Consider the following 26,244-nt stretch of genomic DNA (forward strand, 5'->3'; position numbering starts at 1 on the left):
CCAGACGTGTTTAATATAGACCTGCATGTTACACGTGTTTAATGTAGACCCGTATGTGTGATACGCGCAGGCTGTCTGGAGACCTCTCAGATGATCCAGACGTGTTTAATATAGACCTGCATGTTACACGTGTTTAATGTAGACCCGTATGTGTGATACGCGCAGGCTGTCTGGAGACCTCTCAGATGATCCAGACGTGTTTAATATAGACCTGCATGTTACACGTGTTTAATGTAGACCCGTATGTGTGATACGCGCAGGCTGTCTGGAGACCTCTCAGATGATCCAGACGTGTTTAATATAGAGCTGCATGTTACACGTGTTTAATGTAGACCCGTATGTGTGATACGCGCAGGCTGTCTGGAGACCTCTCGGGTTTTTACTCTCACGCCGGGGCGCACGTCGAGATTTCCGTATAACGGGTGCGCGACGGGACCCAGTAATAAACAACGGCAGCCCGTGCAGCGCTCGGACACGTCACGAAGCCGCCCCCTCCCTCGCGCGCACTGCGCACGCCTTGTTTTTCCCGAGTCGCGGGACCGCTGGCGATTCTGGGAATTCCGACTCCGCGCGGGTCTTCCCGTCCAGGCGGGCAACGCACTAATATAGACGTACATGTGAAAGAAAAGAAGTTGTTAGTCGTTATCATTTCAGCTGAATTTCAGTTTGGGAATTTCGCGGAGGCTCTTCAGGAAAGGTTGGTATGCGAGCCCGAGGATCCGCGGCGGCGGCTAGCGCTAGCCGACCGGGCCAGCTCTGGGACGGGCATACACGTTTTGTGTATTCTGTTTGGCAAGACCAAATAGAAACATTTTAAATTCATTATATCGGTACAATTAGAACAGCTAGATACCCTAAAAATAAATAATAATAATAATAATAATTATTATTATTATTAATAATAATAATAATAATAATAATAATAATAATAATAATAATAATAATGGTATTCTTGGCTGTGTATTCGTCGCTATTAATTTGTCTTCAATGTTTAGTTGCCACCTCCCGTCAACTGCCGTGAATGTCGGGTGAATGGTGTTAAAATATGTCCGTGTTTGGGGTGTTTGTTCTGTTTGGGATCTTGCCTTACACTGGGGTAAATTTGTTATGCGCCATGTAAACCGGATCTTCGGGTCCGGAAGGAACGGAGTGAGGCTGAGACTTATCCTGTGATGTACTTTAAAATCCGGCCAGTTTACCAAAGTACCCTCTGCCTGTACGTGGAGAGTCAGTAGTTGTAATATTAGTTCATATATTAGTAGAGTCAGTATTAGTTCATATCACTAGTAGAGTTAGTAATTAAATACTAGTTCATGTATTAGTAGAGTCAGTAGGTAAATATTAGTTTAAATACTAGAGTCAGTAGTTTAATATTAGTTCATATCACTAGTAGAGTCAGTAATTAAATACTAGTTCATGTATTAGTAGAGTCAGTAGGTAAATATTAGTTCAAATACTAGAGTCAGTAGTTTAATATTAGTTCATATATTAGTAGAGTCAGTATTAGTTCATATCACTAGTAGAGTCAGTAATTAAATACTCGTTCATGTATTAGTAGAGTCAGTAGGTAAATATTAGTTCAAATGCTAGAGTCAGTAGTTTAATATTAGTTCATGTATCCACAAATATGAAGTCTGACCAATAATTTGTTAACTATAAAATAAATGATAGAAGAGTCATTCAACTAACACAGTGTCTAGATCAGGCCAAGTCCCATACTGAGCTGCTAGGCCAGTAGGAAGCTGGTGAAGGATTATGTCACAGTCAGGTCAAGAGCACCTCTGAAAGGTTTACAGTCATCATCGACCGAAACAGGAAAAGTAAACCAGTCAGCAGTTTCCAGAAAATTGCACAAAGATGAGCTTCATGGTCAGACTGATCAGAGGCATTGTATAACATCTGAGAGCCTGCAGATGAGAAGAAAGTACTTGAATGATCCAGCAGAAATGTGGCCAAAGCTGCTTTGGTTGGAGGAACAAAAATTAAACTGAGACTGTAGATGTTGAGCACTGCATTTGGTGTACATTCAGTGAAGCAGAGTGGAGAGAACACCTCAGTGAAGCAGAGAACACCTCAGTGAAGCAGAGTGGAGAGAACACCTCAGTGAAGCAGAGAACACCTCAGTGAAGCAGAGAACACCTCAGTGAAGCAGAGAACACCTCAGTGAAGCAGAGTGGAGAGAACACCTCAGTGAAGCAGAAAACACCTCAGTGAAGCAGAGAACACCTCAGTGAAGCAGAGTGGAGAGAACACCTCAGTGAAGCAGAGAACACCTCAGTGAAGCAGAAAACACCTCAGTGAAGCAGAGTGGAGAGAACACCTCAGTGAAGCAGAGTGGAGCTCTTTTCTCTATGTGCTCTTTTCTGCCATTGTTGCTGTTATTGTACTCTGCAGGGAAGTGTTTACTGGCAGTGGGTTTTTCATACTTTGGCACAAATGCATGTCAGCCCATTGGCAGCCGTGGTTCCAAGGAAAAATGGCACAGACGTGGTGCCAATAAAAGCACCTGAGAGCAGGAGCACACACGAAGCCCTGGGAAAACAATTCCACCACAGGAAAACGGCTGAGCAGAGTGCAGTGCATACATAGTCTTACTGTGCTCCGTGACGTTGTGTTCTAATACACGGTCTTACTGGGCTCTGTGCTGTTGTATTCTAATACAGTCTTACTGGGCTCTGTGCTGTTGTGTTCTAATACAGTCTTACTGCACTCTGTGCTGTTGTGTTCTAATACAGTCTTACTGCACTCTGTGCTGTTGTGTTCTAATACAGTCTTACTGCACTCTGTGCTGTTGTGTTCTAATACAGTCTTACTGCACTCTGTGCTGTTGTGTTCTAATACAGTCTTACTGCGCTCTGTGCTGTTGTATTTTAATAGTCTTACTGCACTCTGTGCTGTTGTATTCTAATACAGTCTTACTGCACTCTGTGTTGTTGTATTCTAATACAGTCTTACTGCACTCTGTGCTGTTGTGTTCTAATACAGAGTCTTACTGTGCTCTACATACTATTGGCGATTGTGTGTGACAGTGCTGTGCTGTGCTATTGGTGGATGTCATGATTCAGTGCTCCACAGTAGTCGTGGCTTTGTTAGTTATTGTGTAACAGTGAGATGTTGATATTGGACGCCATTAGAGGTAGCTGTTGTTACAGGCTTCTTGTGTGTTGTTTTTATCACAACTGATAAACAGTCCAGCACATTATGTTCTTTTCTAACCTGCTTTGGATTACATGAGCTTATCATTAACAGAATCTGTTGATAAATGTGGAAGATAACAACAACGCAGAAACTAACGATCAGAATTAGACACAACAAACACTTCTCAGCTGCTTGGGCTGCTAAGGTGTGTGTGTGTGTGTGTGCGCGTGTGTGAGTGTGCATGTGTGTGTGTGTGTCTGTGTGCGTGTGTATGTGTGTCTGCGTGCGTGTGTGTGTGTCTGCATGCGTGTGTGTGTCTGTGTGTGTGTGTGATTGTGTGAGTGCATGTGTGTGTGTGTGTGTGTGTGTGTGCGTGTGTGTGTGTGTCTGCGTGTGTGTGTGTGTCTGTGTGCGTGTATGTGTGTCTGCGTGCGTGTGTGTGTCTGCGTGCATGTGTGTGTGTCTGCATGCGTGTGTGTGTGTGTGTGAGTGCATGTGTATGTGTGTGTGTGTGTGTGTGTCTGCGTGCGTGTGTGTGCGTGTGTCTGCGTGCGTGCGTGCGTGTGTGTGTGTGTGTGTGTGTGTATGTGTGAGTGTGTGTCTGCGAGTGTGTGTGTCTGCGAGTGTGTGTGTGTGAGTGTGCGTGTGTGTGTATGTGTGTGTGTGCGTGTGTGAGTGAGTGAGTGTGTGTGTGTGTGTGTGTGTGAGTGTGCGTGTGTGTGTGTGTGTGTATGTGTGTGTGTGCGTGTGTGTGCATGTGCGTGTGTGTGTGCGCATTAGGTACTTGTGATGTGACTCTGACCTATTTCATTCTGCATTATCCTTTGCTGTTACTCATATTTGAACCTGAAGCTAATTTTTTACTTCTCTCCATAGTGCTGGCTGGTGTAGATGCAGGTGAAGGTCTGTACACAGCTCGTAGCTTTGTGTTGTGACCAACTCCCCGGCCTTGAGTTTCCACTTGGCAAATAAACCGAAATGTGTGTATAGTTTTTAGGGTTTGGAGTATTACATATTCAAGCCGCTGCTTTCAGAGGACCCCAATGAATACAGAGTCCTTTTGTTTTCAGTGCGCATAAATGTCATTTGGTCTGTAGAGGAGAGACCAGGTCTATTGTGACCTCACAAAGAACCAGTAAAACAAAGTAATAGAATCAAAGAATCCGGGTCCACAGGATTCTAAGGTTCCTCTCAGCTCTGTGGGAGGTGCTTCCTGTGTGACGTGCTTCCGTCCTTCAGATAGTTTGCCTCATCTCAGCATGTGACATTCTACTACACTCAGTCCACATAATGTACTGCTGGTTTCGCCTCACATAGCTTTTCATGGAGCTGTACATTACAGGCTTCAGGATTACAGACTCCTCTAAGAGACCCAGAGAAAGGCCTCTGTCTTAGGCCGGGGTATAATGACAGGCTGTGTGTATGCAGACCCACACTGGGCAGAGAGTACTGGCCCTCTGCCCAGGGCAGCGCCCACCAGAAGGGACACTTTTAGCAGGAACTTCTCTTAAGCTGTGGCTCATTTGAATTTTAGTGCAGTGCGACTTGATTATATGTGAACAATGTTTGCAGAATACTGCTCAAAGAGCGTTAATGATGAACGCCTGCTAAAAGCATGCACACTTTATGTCTGGAGGGCGGTGTGCTGTGGAGTTACACAACGAAAGCATGCTCAGATGGGTGTCCTGCAAGCTTAGAAGTGATGATGTGTGCGACAGGGTTAGAGACTGAATGTCTTTCTGTTTTCCTTTTCCCTGATGGACACAGCGTTGTTCCAGCTGGCTACAGATTACTGGATCATTCTGTATATGCACCAAAATATATGATCTATATTATTCTCTATATTATTTATGTGTCGAATTATTTTCAAAGCATGTTTCTTAGAAACTTTGCTAAGTGTGCTTGGTGGTTTGAACTGCTTAGATGTTTAAGCTGCTAGGAGATATTTTTAGTCAGTATAACTCCTGACACAATAATCTCTAACTGGTTTTCATGAACTCATGATCACGTCTTCATTAATCTTTGAGCTGATAGAAACAGTAACCCCCAGACGAGGAAGGTGGAGCGAACGCTTCGCTACACATAGGCAGCGTGATCGACTTTGTCTTGTGTTAGCAGGTCAGGGCTCTGTTGCTGATGACCCATGAAGACTGTGTTGTCTCTGTGCTCAGTGGAGCTGACAGAGTTGATGTAACATGGTGACGGTGGCGATCCGAGCTGCACCAGGTCCAGTGTTGCACAGGGTTGTTTTCTCCAGCTCCTTTGCCTTGCGGTAAATGAAAGAATGTATGCCTCTCCCTTGTTGTCTGTCTTTCCTCTCTCTCTCACACACACACACACACACACACACACACACACACACACTCACACACACACACACACACACACACACACACACACACACACACTCTCGGTCACCTCCCCCTCCTTCCGCTCCTCTCTGCCCCAGGTTGAGTCCTCTGGGAGCTAACAGTAAAGTGTGTGGGTTTTGAAAGGACTGTGTGTGTTTGCTGATCCTGTAATGTGATATTGAACCTTGAGAGAATTTAGCAATCTTTCTGTCTAGCACTTTTCTAAACCTTGTTTTTAAAGTGTGTCATGATAGAACACTGAAAATTAAATATATAGAAACATAAAAATACAAGTAAAACCAAAAATAAACAAGAGCTAGTGAAAGCATGATAATACAAGTGGTCTTAGGACATTACTTCTGCATTTTTGTTGGTTCAAACAATCTAATGTGAAGGGCCAGACTGTTCACACACAAGTCACGCACCTCAAACACACACATTACACACCACAAACACGCACGTTACTCACCACAAACACACACGTTACACACCACAAACACACAAGCCTTCTGTCACGTGAGAGGCTCAGACACCCTAAGCGACCTCACACTATGACTTTCAAATCTTCTCAGGGTTTCATCATGTATATAAGCATCAGCAGTTTAACATGAACTCTAAACTCCCCTGGCTGCCATTGGATGTGTGTGTGCACTGGAACAGTGCACTTCCTGTCTTGAGCCATGGTGAAACAAGCTCACTCACAAGTTAAGGAGTTATCTTAACCGGGGTGAGTTGGCTGTAATCTATGTTCTCTGTGCCTTAATGACGAAGGAACCTAGTGTGTGCGCTGGCGTGCAGCGGACTCTGTGCTGTGGCATGCGTGCAGGGCTCCACCCACTGATAGCATTGTGCAGAACAAGAGTGACTTGCTTTCATTATTTTCCGACCCCTTGAAATGGTTGATTCCAATATATTTGCAAAATATCTGGGCCCAGTAGCACCAGTGATAGATTAAACACCTGGCCCATATCTCTCCTGCTGGTCTGGGCCCAGTATCACCAGTGATGGATTAAACACCTGGCCCATATCTCTCCTGGTCTGGGCCCAGTATCACCAGTGATGGATTAAACACCTGGCCCATATCTCTCCTGGTCTGGGCCCAGTTGCACCAGTGATGGATTAAACACCTGGCCCATATCTCTCCTGGTCTGGGCCCAGTATCACCAGTGATGGATTAAACACCTGGCCCATATCTCTCCTGGTCTGGGCCCAGTATCACCAGTGATGGATTAAACACCTGGCCCATATCTCTCCTGGTCTGGGCCCAGTATCACCAGTGATGGATTAAACACCTGGCCCATATCTCTCCTGGTCTGGGCCCAGTATCACCTGTGATGGATTAAACACCTGGCCCATATCTCTCCTGGTCTGGGCCCAGTATCACCAGTGATGGATTAAACACCTGGCCCATATCTCTCCTGGTCTGGGCCCAGTATCACCTGTGATGGAATAAACACGTGGCCCATATCTCTCCTGCTGGTCTGGGCCCAGTATCACCTGTGATGGAATAAACACGTGGCCCATATCTCTCCTGCTGGTCTGGGCCCAGTAGCACCTGTGATGGAATAAACACGTGGCCCATATCTCTCCTGGTCTGGGCCCAGTAGCACCTGTGATGGAATAAACACGTGGCCCATATCTCTCCTGCTGGTCTGGGCCCAGTAGCACCTGTGATGGAATAAACACATTGCCCATATCTCTCCTGCTGGTCTGGGCCCAGTAGCACCAGTGTAGCTATAACTTCAGAAGGCTGTTTGAGCTGCTCTGGCGGGTTTTGATGGTCAGTCTTCTCTTTACACACCCTCACGATGCCTCGATAGCCCGACTTCCTTCACTTGAACACTGGACCCCTACACTGGACTCACGCACTGGACTCACGCACTGTCCTTTCCAGTGGAGAAAACTGTCCCCATGCAGATGGTCTCTTACCCCTGCAGTAGCTCACTCGCTATGCAGGTGTATATGCAGGTGTATTCACAAGACTCCACTGATCTTACAGGTAATGTCACCTTTATTGGTTCATGACTTGGAGGTCAGTTTTATGTCTTGTTGTGTGCTGGACCCAGTTGTATTTGGTGACGATTTTGCTAAACTGGCCAGTCTGTAAAATAGTGGGCTACAACTAAAAGAGGCAGTGCATTATACCACTAGAGAGGCAACAGATTATACCCCTATAGAGGCAGTGTATTATACCCTTATAGAGGCAGTGTATTAAACCCCTATAGAGGCAGTGGATTATACCCCTATAGAGGCAGTGGACTATACCACTACAGAGGCAGTGGATTATTACACTTTATTGGGTGACTGTGCATTTATTAAACATGTATTGCCATTCATTAAACATTTAAAATTTGCATTTTAACATTTCATACAATTTGCTTTGACAGTAACTATCAATTGATTTTTGAGTACTATAATACCAGCCCAGCATATAGATTCAGAATGAAACTGAATCCAGATATAAATTGTTTTCAACAGCCAAATTTGCACTTTTTATTACAAAGTTCTGTATAACAAGTTTCTGTTTCACGGTGAGACACCTGGAAACATTTGAGTTTCGGTTTGAGTGGGAGTAAGTTTTCTTTGTGTGTGTGTGTGTGTGTGAGAGACAGAGAGGGAAAGGCGCACATAGAGGAGACCTGTGTGAACATGTTCCTGGCTCACTGCTGCAATGTTAATTGGCAGGAGTGTGTGTGTTTGTGTGTGTGTGTGTGTGTGTGTGTGTTGTGTTTCAGGAGTGTGTGTTGTGCTGTGACTCTGGACATGATGCAGGCCTGTGCTCTGCTACTGTTTCTGTTCCCAGTGCAGGTCTCCCTTCTCCACACTGGTGAGTCCTCTCTCCAATCTCTACACACCCCTCCACACACACCCCCACACACACATCCTCACACACACCTCCTCACACGTCCACACACTCCCGGACAGCTCTAGCTCTAGTGGAATAGCTTTAGCTCTATAACAGCAGTCAGTGATGTCAGTTAGGATCAGGTCAGACATGTGGTGGTGTGGTAGTACTGGTGTGTTTTGATTTGATTAGTGAGGCCGTGTGATTCACCATAACCTGCCAAACCTGACTATCTACTCCACTCTGTGTATGTGTGTGGACTTGTGTGGGGACCTATGTGTGTGTGTGTGTGTGTGTGTGTGTGTTTGATCCTCAGAGCTTTCTGTGCCCCAGAATGTATTGCTGGAGAAGGACCTTGTATCCCAGACTCTGTCTCTGACATGGGAGAGTGACTCTTCAGTTTTTGACGTTGAGATTTTTCGCACTGAGCTTGGAGAGCTGGTTCTGAATGTAAGCCCTCACACACCCGTCTCACTGCAGCTGTGTTTTACCTCCTGCTGTGTGCAGTGGTCTGAGTTACATGGTCAGATTAGCCAAAAGAAAACCTGATAATCTGGTCTACAAAGAGTCCTTACAGTCCACAAAGAGAGAGCCCTTACAGTGCACAAAGAGAGAGTCCTTACAGTCCACGGAGTCCTTACAGTCCACAAACAGTCCTTACAGTCCACAAAAAGTGAGTCTTTACAGTCCACAAAGAGTCCTTACAGTCCACAAAGAGAGAGTCCTTACAGTCCACAAAGAGTGAGTCTTTACAGTCCACAGAGAGTAATTTATGGACCGTGTTGGACTAAAATAAGCATAACGGATAAAAGACAATTGCAGTTGGTCCAACAGAATCACATGGTCAGCGTTCCCGTGGTCAGCCGTGAGAGCGTTCCCGTGGTCAGGAATGGCCTTATTATGGTTCAGCAGATAGTAGTTTTCACCCACAATGAGCTCCTGTGTGCTGATACATGCAGTAGACAGTCTGTCCAACTCCCAGAACTCCTCTCAGTTCACATGGAGCTAGAGTGTACACTCAGTGTGCCCCCAGAGGGCAAGACAGAGGGTTGATGTAGTAACTGTTCTCTGATCTGTGATGTGTGCTTGTGTAGGAGACTGTGTTGGCACGAGTGTATGCCAGAACAAGGAGGTGGAGCTGGAGTTGGCGGTCAGAGGTGCCTCTTCAGTGCACTTCCCACTCTGTACACATCAGAGCTCGAGACCAGCATACAGTGAGCCAGTGGAGCCGCCTGCTGACTATCTCAGGTACTGACGTCTACAGGGCACTCCAGACATGGAGGGTGCGCACTTCTCAATATCTCAACGCAGAACCGTCAACAACAAGCAGCTCTTATATTTTGTGGCACCGAATTTTGCAGAGTAAAGTTCCTCATGGAATGGGATTTGTAAAAAAGAAACAGTTTTCGTAAAAAGGCGTTTTACCTAGTCAGGACCACTTGGCTGACCTGATCATTTGGGTACTTTTTCCTGTGGTTTAACCTATGTAGTTTGGACATTATTGTGTTAAAAATGTGTTTATCACACATATCCCCTAGCACCAACTCTGAAACACAGTACTGAAACCACCAATACTGAAACACAAGAACTCAGTCTTATATAAGATAAGAAACTGAAACTTTTGTTTCAAATACAAAGTTAAAGCAAGAATAGACACACAGTATTGCCATTGTCAGTGTTCAGTTAGTGTCGTAGCAACGTCTAAAACTCTTCGCCCCGTGTGATGTGCTGCAGGTTTGGACCTGCCGGAGAAGGCAGAGGCCCAGATGTATCCCCAGGACACGGTGGTCACGGTGGGCAGTAACGTCACCTTCTGCTGTATCCTGCCCGAGGGCCAGGCGGGGGAAGGCCACATCCGCTACATGAACAAGGAACTGAAGGTGACCATGCTCAGCCATAGGACCATCGCCACCTCCGTGGACAACCTACCGGCATCCCACCCCACCGGAACCAACGTCATCTGCTCCATGCCAGCGAACAGTGTACTGACCGGAGCCGTAGTGTTTGTGGGCTGTGAGTGCTCTGCCTGCTACAGCACTACACCTACATTACACTAAACCTACACTACACTACACATACACTACACCTACACTACATTACACTACACCCACACTACACTACACATACACTACACCTACACTACACATACACTACATTACACTACACCCACACTACACTACACACACACTACACCTACACTATATTACACTACACCTACACTACACATACACTACATTACACTACACCCACACTACACTACACACACACTACACCTACACTACATTACACTACACCTACACTACACATACACTACATTACAGTACACCTACACTACACATACACTACACCTACACTACATTACACTATACCTACACTACATTACACTACACCCACACTACACTACACATACACTACACCTACACTACACTACATTACACTACACCTACACTACATTACACATACACTAAACCTACACTACACTACACCTACACTACATTACACTACACCCACACTACACTACACATACACTACACCTACACTACATTACACTACACCCACACTACACTACACATACACTACACCTACACTACACATACACTACATTACACTACACCCACACTACACTACACACACACTACACCTACACTACATTACACTACACCTACACTACACATACACTACATTACACTACGCCCACATTACACTACACACACACTACACCTACACTACATTACACTACACCTACACTACACATACACTACATTACAGTACACCTACACTACACATACACTACACCTACACTACATTACACTATACCTACACTACATTACACTGCACCCACACTACACATACACTACACCTACACTACACTACATTACACTACACCTACACTACATTACACTACACCTACACTACACTACACATACACTAAACCTACACTACACTACACCTACACTACATTACACTACACCCACACTACACTACACATACACTACACCTACACTACATTACACTACACCTACACTACACTACACATACACTACATTACACTAAACCTACACTACACATACACCACACTACACCCACACTACACATACACTACACCTACACTACATTACACTAAACCTACACTACACATACACCACACTACACCTACACTACATTACACTACACCTACACTACACAAACACCACACTACAACTACACTACATTACACTAAACCTACACTACACTACACCGACACTATATTACACTAAACCTACACTACACATACACCACACTACACCTACACTACATTACACTACACCTACACTACACATACACTACATTACACTAAACCCACACTACACTACACATACACTACACCTACACTACATTACATGAACCCTACACTACACCTACACTACATGAACACTACACTACACCTACACTACACCACATGAACCCTACACTACACCTACACTACACTATACCTACACTACAGTACATCATGAACACTAAAGCTACACTACACAACACCTACACTACACTACATGAACACTACACCTGCACTACACTACACCTACACTACATGTACATCAGCAACCAAACTACATGAACACTACACCTAGTGTGGAAGTGGAGGGTTGAAGCAACCTTTCCTGGTTCTGACCAACTAGAGTGGTGTTTTGGGTCAGGTTATGAGTGATGAGTGTTATTTTTAGGTCGTGGTTTTGAGGGATTTGAGTGGTGTTTGGGTCGTGGTTCTGAATGATTTGAGTGGTGTTTTGGGTTGTGGTTTTGAGGCACTTGAGTGGTGTTTTGGGTTGTGGTTTTGAGGGATTTGGGTGGTGTTTTGGGTCATGGTTCTGATGGGTTAGGGTGGTGTTTTGGGTCATGGTTCTGATGGGTTAGGGTGGTATTTTGGGTCATGGTTCTGATGGGTTAGGGTGGTATTTTGGGTCATGGTTCTGATGGGTTAGGGTGGTATTTTGGGTTGTGGTTCTGACACTCAGCTGTTGTTTCAGATCCCCCAGGCGATGAGGGTCTGCAGTGTGAGACACGTGACCTTGTGTCAGCAGAATGCTACTGGAATAAAGGACAAGACACACACCTGAGGAAGACCTCCTACCAAACACAGTACACTCTGAACGGCAGGTACAGAACGACCCCATACACATCCTATATACACACACACACACCCTGCACACACTGACTCCACTGACACCCTGTTTGTGTGTGTGTCTGTGTGTTAGGCGCTGTGTGGAGGCAGGTCGAGACAGGAAGCAGTGTCGTTTTGACCAGTGGCAGGACACATGGACTCTTATGGCTGTAAATCCTCTTGGAACAGTCTGGCTCAATGACTCTGCCAAGCTTATTGAACGGGGTAACTACCACCATCTAGACCATCATGATAGCCAAAGCATTAGTCATCTGTGTTGTTTGTGTCTGTTCTACATTTCTGTTTTGTGTGTGTGTGTCTGATCTACACCTGTTTTGATCTACATCTCTTTGTGTCTTTGTCTGATCTACAGTTGTTTTGTTTGTCTCTGTGTCTGATCTACAGCTGTTTTGTGTGTGTCTGATATACAGCTGTTTTGTTTGTCTCTGTGTCTGATCTACAGCTGTTTTGTGTGTGTGTGTCTGATCTACAGTTGTTTTGTTTTTGTCTGTCTGATCTACCCTGTTGTTTTGTTTGTCTCTGTGTCTGATCTACAGCTGTTTTGTTTGTCTCTGTGTCTGATCTACAGCTGTTTTGTGTGTGTGTCTGATCTACAGTTGTTTTGTTTTTGTCTGTCTGATCTACCCTGTTTTGTTTGTCTTTGTGTCTGATCTACAGCTGTTTTGTTTGTCTCTTTGTCTGATCTACAGCTGTTTTGTGTGTGTGTCTGATCTACAGTTGTTTTGTTTTTGTCTGTCTGATCTACCCTGTTGTTTTGTTTGTCTCTATGTTTGATCTACAGCTGTTTTGTTTGTCTCTGTGTCTGATCTACAGCTGTTTTGTGTGTGTGTGTCTGATCTACAGCTGTTTTGTGTGTGTGTGTCTGATCTACAGTTGTTTTGTTTTTGTCTGTCTGATCTACCCTGTTGTTTTGTTTGAGCTGCAGTGCATCTCGTGGCTCCTGTGAACATTTTGGCGGTCCCCCAGATGAGGAACGCCACTCTGCAGTGGACCTGGTCTGCACAGCGCTATAAAACTCTGGACATGATCTGCCAGGTGCACCTCACCAACAGGGGGCGCACCCATGCTGTGAGTTACTGATCTTTAATGCTCCTGGGTTTTTAGAATGATGGTCCATGTGTCCCTTCTGTGTATTTAATCTGGGCTCTCAGGATGAATGTGTGTTTGTAGCGTAACTGTCCAATGTCATTCTGGAGGGACTGACTACAGATGCTGATTACTCTGTCTCTGTGTGTGTGTGTGTGTGTGTGTGTGTGTGTGTGTGTGTATGTGTAGTATAACTACACTGGTGTGGGACTGTCCAGTGTCATTCTGGAGGGACTGATCCCAGATGCTCAGTACTCTGTCTCTGTGTGCTGTGCCTCCCTGCACAACTTCTGGCGATGGGGAGACTTCAGCAGCCCCTACAGCGTACGCACCAAAATGGACCGTGAGTTCTTCTCTTGGCTTCATACCCGTGTTCTGCACCTGCACAATTAAGCAGAATATCTGCAGTGTGACTCTAGACGTTGAGCTGTTACACTGAATATCAGTCCAGCTGTGATTTAACCAGTGTGACTCAATGATGGTGTGTGTGTGTGTGTGTGTGTGTGTGTGTGTTGTCAGGACCTGAGGCTCCTGATGTGTGGGTGAGGATGGACAGTGAAGACACTGGCCGAGTCTTATGGAAAGTAAGATCCCAATTCCACCTTTAACATAATCCACCTTTAACATAATGCACCTTTAACATAATCCACCTTTAACATAATGCACCTTTAACATAATCCACCTTTAACATATTCCACCTTTAACAGGTGACACACTCTCTGTACAGGAACTCGTTTTTCTCTCTTTGCCTTTTTTGCTGTTTCCTATAATGCTCTCTCTCTCTCCCTCTCTCTCTCTCTCCCTCTCTCTCTCCCTCTCATCCTCCCTCTTTCTTTAGCCTCTCTCTGGGAGTGCCAGTCACGGTCCTCTTCTCGGGTATGAGGTCTATCTGAAGGCAGGGGAGGAGGTTGGATGGAAGAGTCTCTTTCTCTCTTCAAATGCATCCAGCTCACTCATCTCCCTGAGCAACAGCAGCCGTAATGTCATCGTCGCCGTGGCAGCACGAAACCCAGTTGGGCTCTCCAAGCGCTCTGCTATACCCATCCCCAAGTTTCAAGCAGGTATGTTGAGAAAGGGGACCTCCACCTGAGCACCTGCCACACCTGAGCATCTGCCACACCTGAGCACCTGCCACACCTAACAAACCTGAACACCTGCCACACCTGAGCACCTGCCACACCTGAGCACCTGCCACACCTGAGCACCTGCCACACCTAACAAACCTGAGCACCTGCCACACCTGAGCATCTGCCACACCTGAGCACCTGCCACACATAACAAACCTGATCACCTGCCACACCTGAGCACCTGACACACCTGAACACCTGCACTCTGTCACATCAATTTCCCCATCCTTCATGATGTGTTGGTCTAGTGGTATATCTGTGTGCGTGATCAGTGTGTTGGTGTGTGATGGTCTAATGTGATACCCCAGTATGTGTGTTCAGTGTGTTGGTGTTTGTTGGTCTAGTGTGTGTGATCGGTGTTTTGGTGTGTGATGGTCTAGTGGGATACCCCTGTAAGTGTGTTCTGTTGGTTGGTCTAGTGTGCGTGATTGGTGTATTGTTGTGTGTTGGTCTAGTGTGTGTGATTGGTGTATTGTTATGTGTTGGTCTAGTGGGATGCCCCTGTATGTGTGTTCAGTGTGTTGGTCTAGTGTGTGTGATCGGTGTGTTGGTATGTGATGGTCTAGTGGAATACCCCTTATGGGTGTTCAGTGTGTTGGTGTGTGTTGGTCTAGTGTGTGTGATCGGTGTGTTGATGTGTGGTGGTCTAGTGGGATACCCCTGTATGTGAATTCAGTGTTTTGGTCTAGTGTGTGTGATCGGTGTATTGGTGTGTTATGGTCTAGTGTTTGTGATCGGTGTGTTGGTGTGTGATGGTCTAGTCGGATACCCCTGTATGGGTGTTCAGTGTGTTGGTGTGTGATGGTCTAGTGTGTGTGATCGGTGTGTTGGTGTGTGATGGTCTAGTGGGATAACCCTGTATGTGTGTTCAGTGTGTTGGTCTAGTGTGTGTGATTGGTGTGTTGGTGTGTGATGGTCTAGTGGGATACCCCTGTATATGTGTTCTGTGTGTTGGTCTAGTGTGTGTGATCGGTGTGTTGGTGTGTGATGGTCTAGTGTGTGTGATGGGTGTGTAGGTGTGTGGTGGTCTAGTGGGATACCCCTGTATGGGTGTTCAGTGTGTTGGTCTAGTGTGTGTGATCAGTGTGTTGGTGTGTGATGGTCTAGTGGAATACCCTTGTATGTGTGATCAGTTTGTTGGTCTAGTGTGTGTGATCGTGTGTTGGTGTGTGATGGTCTAGTGGGATACCCCTGTATGTGTGTTCAGTTTTTTTGGTGTGTGTTGGTCTAGTGTGTGGTCTAGTGGGATACCCCTGTATGGGTGTTCAGTTTGTTGGTCTAGTGTGTGTGATCAGTGTGTTGGTGTGTGTTGGTCTTGGGGGGGTATATTCCTGTATGTCTAATCATTGTGTTTGTGCGTGTCTAGTGTGTTGGTCTGTGCTAATCTAATGTGTGTGCTCAGTGTGTTTCTGTCTGTTGGTCTAGTGTGTGTGTTGGTATGTGTTAGTCTGATATGTATCCCTGCTCCTGCAGACTTTCCGTTGCACGGGTCTGAGCTGGTGGGCGGTGGTGTGGATCTTGAGCTGAGCTGGCCTCCATGGCCCAACGCCAGCCACGGCTATGTGCTGGAGTGGGCTCCCACCTGCTGTACTGGCCTCTGCTCCGTCCAGTGGGTGAAGGTTCCGAATTCAAACACCAGCACTATAGTCCAATCAGGTGAGAGTGTTGTCCAGACCATAGTCCAATCAGGTGAAGGTGTTGTCCAGACCATAATCCAATCAGGTGAGGGTGTTGTCCAAACTATAGTCCAATCAGGTGAGAGTGTTGTCTAAACTATAGTTCAATCCGGTGAGGGTGTTGTCCAAACTATAGTCCAATCAGGTGAGAGTGTTGTCTAAACTATAGTCCAATCAGGTGAGAGTGTTGTCCAGACCATAGTCCAATCAGGTGAAGGTGTTGTCCAAACTATAGTCCAATCAGGTGAGTGTTGTCTAAACTATAGTCCAATCAGGTGAGGGTGTTGTCCAAACTATAGTCCAATCAGGTGAGGGTGTTGTCCAAACTATAGTCCAATCAGGTGAGTGTTGTCTAAACTATAGTCCAATCAGGTGAGGGTGTTGTCCACACTTCAGGAATGGAAAGAAGCATTAACATAAGGCAGTGACAGAAAGAGAGGACAGTCAAAACTGTTCAGTTTCTCTTCCTTAATGTTTCACTACACAAAGCACAGTTCTCACAGTCCTCTAGTCCTCTGGTTCATATTAACTAGTCCTCTGGTTCACAGTCCTCTAGTCCTCTGGTTCATAGTCCTCTAGTCCTCTGGTTCATATTAACTAGTCCTCTGGTTCATATTAACTAGTCCTCTAGTTCATAGTCCTCTAGTCCTCTGGTTCATATTAACTAGTCCTCTAGTTCATATTAACTAGTCCTCTAGTTCATATCCCTCTAGTCCTCTGGTTCACAGTCCTCTAGTTCTCTAGTTCATAGTCCTCTAGTCCTCTGATTCACAGTCCTCTAGTCCTCTGGTTCATATTAACTAGTCCTCTAGTTCATATTAACTAGTCCTCTAGTTCATAGTCCTCTAGTCCTCTGATTCATAGTCCTCTAGTCCTCTGGTTCACAGTCCTCTAGTCCTTTGGTTCACAGTCCTCTGGTCCTCTGGTCCTCTGGTTCATAGTTCCCTGGTCCTCTGGTTCCTAGTCCTCTGGTCCTCTAGTTCACAGTCCTCTAGTCCTCTAGTTCATAGTCCTCTAGTCCTCTGGTTCACAGTCCTCTAGTCCTTTAGGTCATAGTCCTCTAGTCCTCTGGTTCACAGTCCTCTAGTCCTTTAGGTCATAGTCCTCTAGTCCTCTAGTTCATAGTCCTTTGGTTCACAGTCCTCTAGTCCTCTAGTTCATAGTCCTCTGGTCCTCTGGTTCCTAGTCCTCTGGTCCTCTGGTTCATAGTTCTCTGGTCCTCTGGTTCATAGTTCTCTGGTCCTCTGGTTCCTAGTCCTCTAGTCCTCTGGTTCCTAGTCCTCTGCTTCCTCTGGTTCCTAGTCCTCTGGTCCATAGTCCTCTGGTCCTCTGGTTCCTAGTCCTCTGGTCCTCTGGTTCTTAGTCCTCTGGTCCATAGTCCTCTGGTCCTCTGGTTCATAGTTCTCTGGTCCTCTGGTTCATAGTTCTCTGGTCCTCCGGTTCCTAGTCCTCTAGTCCTCTGGTTCCTAGTCCTCTGGTCCTCTGGTTCCTAGTCCTCTGGTGCATAGTCCTCTGGTCCTCTGGTTCCTAGTCCTCTGGTCCATAGTCCTCTGGTCCTCTGGTTCCTAGTACTCTGGTCCACTAGTCCTCTGTGTGGTTCAGCTCATCATCTTTCTGAAGGAAGTATCTGAGTGGAAATGTGTCAGAGTTCATCTTGTTCTCTGAGTTTTAAATGTAGATGGAATAACTCACTCCTCTGTCCATGCTTATGAAACACTCACTACATGTTTCACTTCTAGCTTATTTTATATGTTTTATTTAAACAGTATTATTTGTGTGTGTGTGTGTGTGTGTGTGTGTGTGTGTGTGTGTGTGTGTGTGTGTGTGTACATAGGTTCTCTCGTGGAGGGGGTGAGGTACACATTCTCTGTATTTGCACTGTCTCATGGAGCTACTGTTCTACTGCAGAGGCAACATGGATATGGGGAGGAGCTGGGTAAGACTCTGCCCACTCTCACACATACAGGCACGAACTGGGTAAGACTCCGCCCACTCTTATACATACAGGCAGGAGCTGGCTAAAAACACTGTCCACTCTCAAGTATGGACAAAATATGCGTTTTATTTTATAATTATTCTGAAGTGTGTTTTTTTCATTTTAGAGTGGTATTCTGTTATATGTTTGTCTACTGTCGTTGAGCCTTGGAGGATGGAGATGTTAAAGTTAATTGGGTGGTGATGGCTGTGTGTGGGTGCTGATTGGCTGTCTGGCCTGCAGTTCCTGCCCAGCCTGTGGGGGCGCTGTCTGCCCAGCAGTCCGGCTCCAGTGTGTTACTGTCCTGGGATCCCATCCCCATGTGTAACCAGACAGGCTTTGTGCGCGGATACACAATCTACCCGACCAGTGCTTCTAACCTGAGAGTCGGTGCGTCTCACACACACACACACACACACACACACACACACACACACACACACACACACACACACACACACACACACACACACACAGCTACTGCATACAACTGAGACTTTACTTTTCTTTAAAGATGGGAAAAACCTCATGACACTGGATTGTAATTAATTCACACACTCACTCACTCACTCATGGTTAGCAGTAATTTCTTCACTATGTGTTGCTACTGGGGAAACATACAACAGGGGTGGTATATTACCATAGTGCCTCAGATAACTGTCCTCATGATCAGACTCCTGTAGTGACCCCTCACTGGAAGGCTCTGCCTCTCATATTCCACAGCTCAGCTGAGTGACCCCGCACTAACCTCTTACTCCATGGAGCCTGTGGCCCCTGGCTCCTACAAGTTCACGGTGAAAGCGTGCACGTCGGCAGGAGAAGGCAGCGGTGCCACCGTCACTATCAGAATGGAGTCGGACAGTAAGACTCAGTCTCAGTGCTATATGTCAGTAGCTCGACAATGGGCAGTGTATCTGATGTAGGTCATGTCAGTAACTAGAGAAGGGGCAGTGTATCTGATGTAGGTCATGTCAGTAACTAGAGAATGGGCAATGTATCTGATGTAGGTCATGTCAGTAACTAGAGAATGGGCAGTGTATCTGATGTAGGTCATGTCAGTAACTAGACAATGGGCAGTGTATCTGATGTAGGTCATGTCAGTAACTAGACAATGGGCAATGTATCTGATGTAGGTCATGTCAGTAGCTCGACAATGGGCAGTGTATCTGATGTAGGTCATGTCAGTAACTAGAGAATGGGCAGTGTATCTGATGTAGGTCATGTCAGTAACTAGACAATGGGCAGTGTATCTGATGTAGGTCATGTCAGTAACTAGACAATGGGCAATGTATCTGATGTAGGTCATGTCAGTAACTAGACAATGGGCAATGTATCTGATGTAGGTCATGTCAGTAACAAGACCATGGGCAATGTGTCTGATGTAGGTCATGTCATTAACTAGAGAATGGGCAGTGTATCTGATGTAGGTCATGTCAGTAACTAGACAATGGGCAATGTATCTGATGTAGGTCATGTCAGTAACTAGACAATGGGCAATGTATCTGATGTAGGTCATGTCAGTAACTAGACAATGGGCAGTGTATCTGATGTAGGTCATGTCAGTAACTAGACAATGGGCAGTGTATCTGATGTAGGTCATGTCAGTAACTAGACCATGGGCAATGTATCTGATGTAGGTCATGTCAGTAACTAGACAATGGGCAATGTATCTGATGTAGGTCATGTCAGTAACTAGACAATGGGCAATGTATCTGATGTAGGTCATGTCAGTAACTAGACAATGGGCAATGTATCTGTATTGGGTGTTTTTATTTTGTGTCTTGAAGAAACAACTGGTTGAAGAGTGATTTAATGACGATTTTTTTATGACATTGTGTTGTGTGATTGTGTGTGTGTGTGTGTGTGTGTGTGTGTGTAGCTGACATGCTGGTTGTGGAGATTCTAGTGGCGCTGGGCGTTATGTCTTGCATTCTCATCATCATCAGCATCTTCTGCTATAAGAAAAGAGAATGGTAAGAGTTCAGTGTGTGTGTGTGTGTGTGTGTGTGTGTGTGTGTGTGTGTGTGTGTGTGTGTGTGTGTGTGTAGTTTAGTGATGCTGTTCATCAGATGTGTATGCCCTTTGTCATGACAGTGGTGTGTGTTTATTTCAGGGTGAAGAAGGCTTTCTACCCTGAGATTCCTGGACCCAAACTCACTGGGGACTGGATAACTCCTGCGGTAAAACCTTCCTCTCTTACACACGTCCTCCACTGGTTAAGCTACGGTTAGATGGTATAATCACACACTCCCTCCTCAGGCTGAGTTACGGTTAGGTGGCCTTTGTCTCCTACATATATTTGTCTCCTAATGGCACAAGGTGAGGTGTAATGTAGCTGACGGGAGGTTTAGTGAGGTGTAATGTAGCTGACGTGAGGTTTAGTGAGGTGTAATGTAGCTGACGGGAGGTTTAGTGAGGTGTAATATAGCTGATGTGTGGTTTAGTGAGGTGTAATGTAGCTGAAGTGAGGTTTAGTGAGGTGTAATGTAGCTGACGTGAGGTTTAGTGAGGTGTAATGTAGCTGACATGAGGTTTAGTGAGGTGTAATGTAGCTGACGGGAGGTTTAGTGAGATGTAATGTAGCTGACGTGAGGTTTAGTGAGGTGTAATGTAGCTGACGGGAGGTTTAGTGAGGTGTAATGTAGCTGACGGGAGGTTTAGTGAGGTGTAATGTAGCTGAAGGGAGGTGTAGTGAGGTGTAATGTAGCTGACATGAGGTTTAGTGAGGCGTAATGTAGCTGACGGGAGGTTTAGTGAGGTGTATAGCTGACGGGAGGTTTAGTGAGGTGTAATGTAGCTGAAGGGAGGTGTAGTGAGGTGTAATGTAGCTGACATGAGGTTTAGTGAGGCGTAATGTAGCTGACGGGAGGTTTAGTGAGGTGTATGTAGCTGACGGGAGGTTTAGTGTGGTGTAATGTAGCTGACGGGAGGTGTAGTGAAGTGTAGTGCAGGTTTAGTGAGGTGTAATGTAACTGACGTGTGTCTTACACACACACACACACACACACACACACGCACACACAGAAGTTACTGCAAACACCTGAGAGTCTGTGTCTTACACACACACACACACACACAGAGCAGCTACTGCAAACACCTGCAAACAGTCTGTGTGTCTAGCACACACACACACACACACACACACACACAATGTAGCTGACGTGAGGTGTAGTGACGTGTAATGTAGCTGACATGAGGTGTAATGTTGCTGACATGTCCTCAGGGTCCTATGGATGTAAAGCCGCCGCGCCACAGTTTGGTCCACATAGTGGAGAGTCCAGAGTGGGAATCTAGAAAGGGAAGTCTTGTCAGCGCACCTGAGGAGGAGGATGACGACTCCGCAAACCAGAACATCGATATGGACACAGACTCAGACGAACCTGCCCATCTGAGATACTACAATCAGCTGGTTAGCGATGGTTCCCACAGCAACCATGCCTCAGATTCGTCAGGTGCCTCCACCAGCTCTGAGGACTCTGCACAGACACAGGTCACCTACACAGGCATCCAGAGCCCCGCCCCCTCACAGGGAACACCATCCTATGCTTACAGGCCCCAGATGCAGCCTACAGTGGGCCCCGATATTCCTGGGGCTGGGCTAGACAGCGAGCCCCAGGAAGAGAGCTCTAATGTGGGCTACAAACCACAGTGCTCCTGGCAGGTGGACTCTCCAGAGGCCGAGAACTTCAGTGGCTCACTGGGCAGTCCCACCTCTGTGACATCATCACAGTTCCTCATTCCGGAATCCTCGGAGGAGAATCTGGAACCGTCAGGCAGCTGGTTCCAGAACCTGCTCTCTGGCAAATTCTGAGACCATGGGTCATTTCGCCAGTGTACCGTTGCTTTGAGCAGTTTTATCATTAAGCTTGTGAGTGTGTTTTTTTTTTTTTGTGAATTCTCAATGTTGATGAAGCTCACGACAGCTGCTGCTGTTCAGAGAAAAGCTGCAGTGTGCCACAATGCCGAGTCACTGCCCAGGGTTGCAGCACTGCTGAAGAACTGAAGAACTACTGTTAACTGTCTGAGCTCCAACAGAACAGTGACACGTGTAACCTGCAGAGGGCGCTGTACTCCACAGCACTGGGACTCTCTTTCCCTCCAGATTTGTGTATTGTGTTACTATCGCTTCAGCTGTGGGACTCAGGCACAGCTCACGTTAGCGTTTGTATAAGCTCAGCGATCACCAACGCTGGTCTTATGGCATTATCAACGTCTGGTGGAAAAAAGACAAAACAAAAACACTAAACGATTCCCAGGGTGCTTTGAGGCAGCGCTGGTCTCAGCTCAGCTGAAGATGTAAATGTGGGAGGGCTCTGTGAAATGCCTCTAAGCCAGTCACATGAATATGGGAAAACTTGGTGAAAGGTCTCTTAACCAATCAGGTTGCAGTACTCTGATTGCTGGCAGTGGACGCTGCCTGTGTTAAAACACTACAGTGTATATTTTGTAGCTCTGTTATGTTGTAGAGCCATAAAGTTCAGTACTCCAAGCACTTTCACAGAGTTACAGGTGTAACTGACGGGGATTCGGGGGTCTCACCTACTACCACCGTTACCTTAAGACCCCATAGTGCCACCTGTCTACACTTTGCTAACAGATGTCAGAAGCCCAGTACGTTTTTCTGTAAGAGAACTCATTATTTGCTGTGTGCTTATCCCCCTGTAGTTCCAAAGCCATTTTCTGTCTTATGGGTGGTTTAAAAAATCCTGACATTTGAAAGCGTTTGAGGCATATATGTCTCGTGTATGAAGTCTGTTGTGTATTGTGTTGTCATGGAGATGTTTAGAGACCGAACCTTCAAGGAAGCTCCAGACACACCTCTGTATTATAACATCTTCACCCAGCAGTAGGAACGGCACTTCATCTCCCAGTCAGTACCAGCTACCGCACTGTCCAGAAGCCCCGGAACTGGTCCAGAACTCTTTATGGGAAGCAGAATGTTATGGTGCATAAGTCCTTTACAGTTTTATATTCGTAACTGACCCAGTTCTCCCAAAGATCTCAAATATTTAACCTTCTGTGTGGTAATTCAAGTTATACTGACTTGCCATTACACAAACACACGACAGAGGAAGACAGAGTGTGTTTTTGTATATTATGGAACAAAATATTACAACTGCTTAGGAAATCTAGATGAAATCAGGCATGACCTTCGTGGTCAGGAGTAAGCTATGTGGTCCGCACCAGTGAAATGGTCCTGACCAGGTTAAATCATTTTAACAAGTGAGATTAATGTCTTTAAAAAAATCTTAGTTTCATACATGTTGTGTGTGTGACCCTGTGTCATGACAAGGTACAATTACGCATGAGTGTGAGAGAGAGAGACTGTGAGAGAGAGATACTGTGAGACTGGTTTTGTATGTGTGATAGTGTTCACTGACCCAGCCTGAATTTTGCCCTTATAGCCACAGCAGTGGCACATGACAGTGGGATATGTGGGAAATGTAGGCATTCTCAGTCTCATTCTGCTTAGTTACTGAAGCTTTAAATACTACTGCGAGAGATTAAATATTACTAATAACATTTTATTTTGACGTAACACAATGTTTTATGCGTATCATACAGATGTGTATTTGTTTTTTATGAACTTTTAAATCTAATTGTTTTTGTGTAGCTGGGGGACTTTGCTGTGAAGTTACAGTTGGGTTCCGGTTGAATCAGAGCAGACTTCTAGAACTGGAACTAAACCCTGTAGCTCAGAGTTCTAGAACTGGAACTAAACCCTGTAGCTTAGAGTTCTAGAACTGGAACTAAACCCTGTAGTTTAGAGTTCTAGAACTGGAACTAAACCCTGTAGCTTATAGTTCTAGAACTGGGACTAAACCCTGTAGCCAGTAATAATCTCAGACTTCCAGATTTGGAACTGATGACAAGTCTTTATGATGAGCTCAGAGTTCTAGAACTCCCAAGTAAGATGACAGGCTTCCCCAATATTGCAGCTAAACTCCTACTAACCTTATTACACAGTCAGATGAGAAGCATATAGATATACATGTGCTTATACAGATACACGTATAGATATGTACTTATACAGATATGCGTGTAGATATAACCATGTGCTCGCGCAGTCTGGATGTGTTTGGACAAAATCTGTTGCAGTCACCATATGGCAGTGGCCATTTAATGCAGCTTTTAATGTTGAAGACTCACTTTAATCACATTAACCAGAAGACAAGTCTGTCATTCATGTTGTATTTGTGGTCTGGTGGTTTTGACTGACACACCAGACTGAGCTGAACTGCAGAGTAAGTGTAAGCATTCAGGTGCCAGTAAATATCTACTCAATGTTAGATTTGCATGTATATCATCAAATAGGATCTGAGACAGATGGTGTATGTTGTGATGTGAGATCCTGTAATCAGACACTAACATCGTTGCCTTTGTGTGCATGACTGTAACTGTAGGAAGGGAAACTTCTCTGAGGAGCTGAGTGAAACTGGGTGTGTGACAAAACTCATGTTTCCATGTCCTGATCTCCATGTACTCTCTTGCACTAACAGGCCGACATACAATCTGTATGATAACAATAAACAGAGATGATCACATATTTCAGGGTGTCAGAGTCTGTTTAGATTGCATCACACACTAAGCAGTTAAGTTAGAATCGAGGACAAATCAGCAGCTCCTCATGCGTTTTTACACAGTTATCCTCATTTTTCTAAAACGTACTGAATCAAGATATTGAGCTTGTATAATATACAGGACATGAATGGATTGCAATTCTTTACATTGAAAACCAACCAAACCCAAACAAACAAAAAAAACCCCCTAAATTTGGAAAGAAACACAGGTACATGTTCAGTTTCCTGGCTTTGCTAATCACTGTTGTGTCAGTAGATAACCTTATAGCCTAGCCATGTGTTTACTGCTCTACTTTGCCCCCTAGTGGTGTCACAGAGACTAGCTCTTATTCTACTTGTAATGCAGGATCAAGTCAATTATAATCATTTTAATTACAACCATTCCAGATTTGTCTGGCAGGCCGGATTAGACCTATAACTGGGCCGTATGTTTTCAGCCCTGTGCTTTTCCATCCTTACTCTGATTAAAGAATTTTCTTGTCATGTGATCATATGAACAGGTCTAAAAGTAGCCTGTGGTGGAATGTACTTTACTGATACAATTTAAAACCATTTTACATTTGTTGTGATAGACGTTTTATTATTTGGTGTGTTTTTTTTATTTTGGTGCTGCTCGTGATGCAGAGATTGTAAGAAATCCCAGTATGCCAACAATAAGTCCTTTAAAAAGGCTTTCTGTAAGCCTGCCATCAACTTGCTTGAGTTGGCCAACTCAACTCTTTTTTCTTGAGTTGACCCACAATTCTTATTTGCTTGAGTTGACCCCTCAACTCTAATTTCTTGATCTAAATTTGGACTAAACTGCTCCAAGCTAATGGTGACTCCTCTCTCTGTTTCACTGTGGTGGTTAGAGTTTGTCCTCTCACAGTGATTTGTCTGTGTTGTGGTGAAATATTGTGATTATCACACACCAAAGTGAAAAGGACACCTTTGTGTGGAGGCCTTCAGACTCAACATCAATGTGCAGTTGTGATACTGAGAAAACTAAGAGCAGAGCAAAGTGAAGTGTGAGAAAACAGTGTGAAAAGGAGACACTCAGCTGGTTCAGGTTGTTAAGGACAAGGTGTGTATGTTAAGAGGCATCCCATCATTATGACACTTACCTCATGAAGTATTACTCTGGGAAATTAGTGCGGGATCATATAATAATATATATAACAGTGTCTAGGTGGTTGAATGTGATTTAATTTGGATGTGGTTTACACCTAGAGATCTGCACTTATGTTCTTGGTCTCGCATGGAGAACAATTCTATCCATCCCAAAATGTACTACTTTTTGTCCTTAACGGTGCAGGTGACTGAG

The 26,244-nt window shown here is 45.2% G+C and overlaps 1 protein-coding gene across 3 annotated transcripts; it reads left to right on the forward strand.

Annotated features, from left to right (window-relative positions):
• Positions 1-515: 515 nt before the first annotated feature.
• lifra (LIF receptor subunit alpha a) lies at positions 516-24,907 on the forward strand. 3 transcript variants are annotated; one of them, XM_035525879.1, is made up of 19 exons: positions 516-697; positions 5,257-5,410; positions 8,225-8,316; positions 8,651-8,784; positions 9,429-9,582; positions 10,069-10,347; positions 12,342-12,471; positions 12,570-12,700; positions 13,422-13,564; positions 13,772-13,925; positions 14,102-14,166; positions 14,421-14,643; positions 16,183-16,365; positions 18,220-18,321; positions 18,604-18,750; positions 19,084-19,221; positions 20,240-20,333; positions 20,474-20,540; positions 21,584-24,907. In XM_035525879.1, the coding sequence occupies exons 2-19, from the start codon at positions 5,334-5,336 to the stop codon at positions 22,169-22,171; spliced, it is 2,901 nt and encodes a 966-aa protein (XP_035381772.1). In that variant the 5' UTR covers positions 516-697; positions 5,257-5,333; the 3' UTR covers positions 22,172-24,907. The 3 variants fall into 3 exon arrangements, with proteins under 3 accessions (XP_035381772.1, XP_035381773.1, XP_035381774.1); XM_035525880.1 differs by having other exon boundaries at positions 5,310-5,410; XM_035525881.1 differs by lacking the exon at positions 5,257-5,410.
• Positions 24,908-26,244: the final 1,337 nt, after the last annotated feature.

Source organism: Electrophorus electricus, chromosome 5 (assembly GCF_013358815.1).
Source record: "Electrophorus electricus isolate fEleEle1 chromosome 5, fEleEle1.pri, whole genome shotgun sequence".
In the NCBI taxonomy this organism is placed as follows: Eukaryota; Metazoa; Chordata; class Actinopteri; order Gymnotiformes; family Gymnotidae; genus Electrophorus; species Electrophorus electricus.